The sequence below is a fragment of the Nematolebias whitei genome, chromosome 22 (assembly GCF_014905685.2).
Source record: "Nematolebias whitei isolate Nwh7 chromosome 22, NemWhi1, whole genome shotgun sequence".
In the NCBI taxonomy this organism is placed as follows: domain Eukaryota; kingdom Metazoa; phylum Chordata; class Actinopteri; order Cyprinodontiformes; family Rivulidae; genus Nematolebias; species Nematolebias whitei.
In genome coordinates this window covers 27406382-27411600 of record NC_056519.1, presented here as the reverse complement: position 1 = coordinate 27411600, position 5219 = coordinate 27406382, and the positions used below count along the sequence as shown (strand labels likewise).

At 39.0% G+C, this 5219-nt stretch overlaps 1 protein-coding gene across 1 annotated transcript in view; it reads left to right on the top strand.

Annotated features, from left to right (window-relative positions):
- LOC119428572 (cytosolic 10-formyltetrahydrofolate dehydrogenase) overlaps positions 1-4405 on the top strand; it is an 8219-nt gene extending 3814 nt beyond the window's left edge. The window contains exon 4 of the mRNA XM_037696254.1: positions 4274-4405. Within this exon, the coding sequence (XP_037552182.1) occupies positions 4274-4405 (132 nt within the window). The remainder of the gene's footprint in view (positions 1-4273) is intronic.
- The last annotated feature ends 814 nt before the right edge of the window (positions 4406-5219 follow it).

Sequence of the window (5219 nt, the reverse complement as noted above, 5' to 3'; positions counted from 1 at the left end):
TTTCTATCCTATTAAAAAAAAAAAAAAAAAAACCTACACTAGATAGTCACTATAATAAATATTTCATAATAATGGTGTGGAGAGGATGGCTGTAAGGGGAGAAGGGAGGCCATCAGAGGAAAAAAAAAAAATAATAAAATAAATAAATGAAATAAATTAAATGTTAAATGGCTTCAAACATCTGCTACGTTCATGACATAAACCAACAGACATGTTCCCGTTTTTAGTATTTTACATCACTTATAATGTAGCTGTTTTTGTTTTTAATATATATAATTTTCAAATCACATGTTTTTTATGATGGGCTGCTGTTGTACTGATAAATATCTCCTGGAGGGTTAAACTATATCTTGACTGCAAGTATCAAACTGTGAAATCCTTCATTTTCTACAACTGATAGTGGTTGGTCATTAATTATGATGACGTTTAGCAACTTCTCTGTAAACATTTGAGCTCCGTGGTTTCAGCGATGTCTTCTTCTTGTTCAATCCAAAGCAAGCAGCCTGATTTGGGGCAGCCGCGCTCAAGTCTGTCCCTCCTCAGAGACGAGCAGACTGAGCGGGGCAGATTGGACGCGGCTGACCGGGATCGAGTTGGCCGCCCCGGGTTGAGCAAAGAGCAGCACCCAGCTGAAGCCACGGAGCTCGAATGTCCAACGTAAAACTAACTTTAACGTGATTTAATGTGACTGTAGTGAACTAAGCCTCAGGTCAAAATCTGGCCCTGAGGGCCTTCCTGGGACAAGAACTATTATTTCATTGATTTGAGTCCAGAAACACAAAATTAAGTTCATCCAGAGACTTTTTAAGTGTGTCCTGCACTGATCAATTGAAAGAACACTCTCTTTTTTATTATCAGTACTATTTTACAATATCTTGATAATCAAAAGTGTGTTTAGTTCAAACCATTTTAAATGTTGAAGTGAACTACTCATTTTAAATCAACTGTGAAACAGTATAAATGATTTTTAATCCTCATTCAAAGTAGAAATCAAGCTAATGTTTGTTACAAGAGTAATTATGCATTTTTTTTTATCTTCTGTCTGAAATGAGCAAGTCGTGATGTGAGTCAGAAGTCAAGTTTCGGTCAAAAACATGTTTACTGGAAAGAAATGTCATGTTTAACTTTTTCAGATAGATAGGAGAAGACTGGCTCCAAAAAGTCTCATTTCTTCAAAACATCTTTCTGTCTGTTCTTAAAACAACTCACTGTTTTTCTGACTTCTAGTGACCTCTTGCGTCACTAAAAATCACACCCCTGTTGGTTCGTTTCAACCAATCAGGAAGTTCTCAGAGGAACCGGAAGTGACCTCTTTAAAAGGGTCAACACTTCCTAGTTCCAAGCAGTTCAGAACGCAGAACAAAGTTCCGAGTCTCGTGGGGATTATGGAATCTTCCATATCTGAGTGGAACCTCTGACGAGCTCACAGCTCATGTGAGTCCACCTGGGAGGTGAGCTGCTGTTGAACGAAATGATCTCACGACTCCTGAGGTTTTTGCTATTCTTACGGAGACGCTGAAAGGTGGCTTGAAGTGGAACTTTACGCCGGAACTGAAATATCTTCAGAAAGGTAAAAAGTCGATCTTCAACTGCGAAGTGTACCGTGGGTTAAGCTGGGTCCAAAGGAGCGTGTCGTTTCTGGTTATAACAGACACATTCCCTCACCTATCTCTCTCCATTTAAACTTCATTTTCCCATCTTTAAAACTCTTCTATCTGCCAGTAATTAATCCAGATATTTTCAGAAATGTCTGTTGTAAAGCTGCAAGTGATACCATGGCCGTATGGTTCTCATTGTAAAGCAAGTTAATTAAGCTGTTGTTGAAATCAATCTACCAATTATTGTAAATGTGTGATGTTGTTTTAAATCGTTTTTAATTAAACGGCTCACTGTTGATGGTGAGTCAGAAATTAAAACACGTTTCCGTCCACATTTAATCATTCAATGCACGATAGTACTCAGTCCAGAAAAATGAAAGAATCCGTTTAAATTATGAATAATATCTGACAGATATAGTTCATTACATACTGGTGGACCCGTACGGTATCATGAATGGATGTGTAACAGTTGAATTTATCATGTTGGCATATCTGATCTTAACTGAAATTAGCTTAAGAGTGCAGATTGCTGTGTGAAACGCAGCGTTTTGCAGCTGTGGTGTTCAGAGAAAGTTTTCAGTTGTGGTGTTTTTAGAGCTGAAAGTAAAGTCAGTGTGTTCATTTAAAAGCTGAAATTTGTACATCTGTTATGTGACAGAGCTAATAAGCTGTGAGAAACGTGGATTCTGTTTAAACAGACAGGGGGTTCGGCTCAGACCCGGTCCGCTCGCTCGGTTCTGATAAGTTCGAACGAGTTGTTTTAAATGGATGGAGAGACGTTTTAAAAAGCTGAGCGCCGTCTCAGAACACAGTTAAGAGTTTGTTCGTCACATTTGGAACAGAAAATTGTACATTTTGAGAAGTTAATGGACGAAAGTTGACCGAAATGTTCAGGCTAAATGCTAACATGCTAGCTAGAATGACGATGCGTCATTGGTCGAAAACCGCTGTTTGGGTAGCTCTGATTCGCTGAGAGATGAGTGACGTGTCTGTCGTCACTTCCTCTGATGTCAGGTTGTAAAACCCACCCCCGCTGTTGTCTCTGACCATTGGTTGATTCAGTCACGTGACCCCGGAAATGAGTCTCGGTTCAACCGAAGCCTCCACTGTGCTTAAAATCACTACATGTGGCATATTACATGTACCAAAAACTCATGTTTCATGCAAAAAAGTCGTGCTTGTTGAAACAACGCCACGTTTTAGCTTTAAATCCGTTCAGAAATGTTGATTTGACCGAGTTTTGTTGATGCTAATTTTAAGCTAAGCGGCTAACAACCGGATATCAACAGAACGATCCACAGGAAGTTGTCATAGACTCCTGCTGGTATAAATAAGCTTACACCAGCACCTGCTGTTGAAAGAGGACTTATCCAAATCTCTCTCCATTTAAACTTCATTTTCCCATCTTTAAAACTCTTCTATCTGCCAGTAATTAATCCAGATATTTTCAGAAATGTCTGTTGTAAAGCTGCAAGTGATACCATGGCCGTATGGTTCTCCTTGTAAAGCAAGTTAATTAAGCTGTTGTTGAAATCAATCTGCCAATTATTGTAAATGTGTGATGTTGTTTTAAATCGTTTTTAATTAAACGGCTCACTGTTGATGGTGAGTCAGAAATTAAAACACGTTTCCGTCCACATTTAATCATTCAATGCACGATAGCACTCAGTCCAGAAAAATGAAAGAATCTGTTTAAATTATGTATAATATCTGACAGATATATGTTCATTACATGGCGCTATGGCTCTGCAGACATTGCATGTTGCTGCATTGCTTTATGGTATTTCTAGTGTTAAATACTTCCACACAGCGGACATGTTTAGATGAAAATTTGGTTAGCTGTTAGTCACAGTGCTGCTAACTCGGTCTTCACGTTGTAGCTGGCTGCAAACTATGAACTGGATTTCCTGAATGTGAGGCAGGTCTTATTACTCTGGCTTCAGCAGACACATTCAGGAAATCCAGTCCATAGTTTGAAGCCAACATGCATTTTGATCGGAAATATCGGCAGGAGGATCGGAAAAATCCGATACATAAATTATGCTGGTATCGGAAGCCGATACCGATACTGGATCGGATCTGCCCCATCCCTACTTTTTACACTGACAAATATGTAATATTGGATCATTTTCATCAATAATATTGGATCATTTTCATTAATAAATAAATTACCAAGTATAATATTTTAGTCTCATTTGTTTAACTGCATTCTTTAAATCTACTTTTAGGACTTGTGTGAAAACCTGATGATGTTTTAGGTCAAATTTATATAAAAATATAGAAAATAATAAAGGTTCACAAACTTTCAAGCACCACTGTAGATCTTGTCGACTCTAGCATTTTTTTCAAAGCAACTTTTGTATTTGACATTTCTAAAAAACATCTTTGCCAACACTGCACCATTTCTAAATGTCAGGGTGTTTACACCATAAAACATGAGGGTGGTGACTGAAGTTTTCTTATACTTGAACTCATTTTGGAAAAGAAATATCATTTAGAGGCTCACAAAACTCCATTTATGTGTGGAACACAATAATGGAACAATTATAAAAATAAAAAAAAATGTATAGTTAGAAAAATCAGTGATGTATGGCTGACCCCTGAATGTAGCTTGCTGCCCCTTGGGACCATACATTCATGTTTGACATATTTAAAACATTTTTTTTTTCACCAAGGTCATCTGTAAGGTGTCATACGCCTCAGTGGGAGATGTGGACCGGGCTGTGGCTGCTGCCAAAGAAGCTTTTGATAACGGAGCGTGGGGTAAGATGAACCCCAGAGACAGAGGAAGTCTGCTGTACAAGTAAGACGATGACCGTCCTTTCTTTGTTTCTTTGTTCTCTATGGCCCAACTTTGCCTTTGTCAGCGGCTGATAATGATAGTTTATGTTTGTGTGTGTGTGTTTGTCTGAACGTGGTAAAACAGTACAGACACATCTAAAAAAGTTAAATCTGGTCCTGATGCATGCTCAATAATCCAGGTAGAAGGTAGATTTTTCTACCTGGATTATTGAGCATGCATCAGGAGTACAGACACATATTACCACAGCGTACTAATACTGGTTAAAGTACAATATGTAGATAATCAGGTATATATATTGTCATTCAGGTGCACACCCAAGTACTTGTGGCTGGAGATCACTTTCACCACAGATCCTCCTGTGTTTGCGGGCGGGGGGGGGGGGGGGTAGTTGTGTTTGTTCCGTCTGAAATCCACAACCATCTCCTTCGTCTTCTTCACGCTGATGTGATGGTTGTAGGATCCAGGTGTATGGGTTGCAGGTGTTGACTGTAGTTTTTCTGCACCGTATGCTTTTGTCAACAGTCACACAATCTGTTCCTACAAAGCAGAAGCTGTCTTGCTCTTTGCGACCAACTTGAAAAGCAGATCTGAGTTGTTGAGTTACAGCTGAGGAGAAACCTTGTCCCCCACCTGCTGGTGAAGATTTTCAGTCATCCAGGACATGATGAATTCAAAAAACGTTCAAAACAAAAACTTGTCCCCCACCCCATATAAAATTGGCTACATGACATACAAGTATTCCTCACATTGTTGGCCTGATCTAAAACAGCAGGATCAACTTTAGACATTTACCCCCTGCTGCCTGATTAATCTCCTTA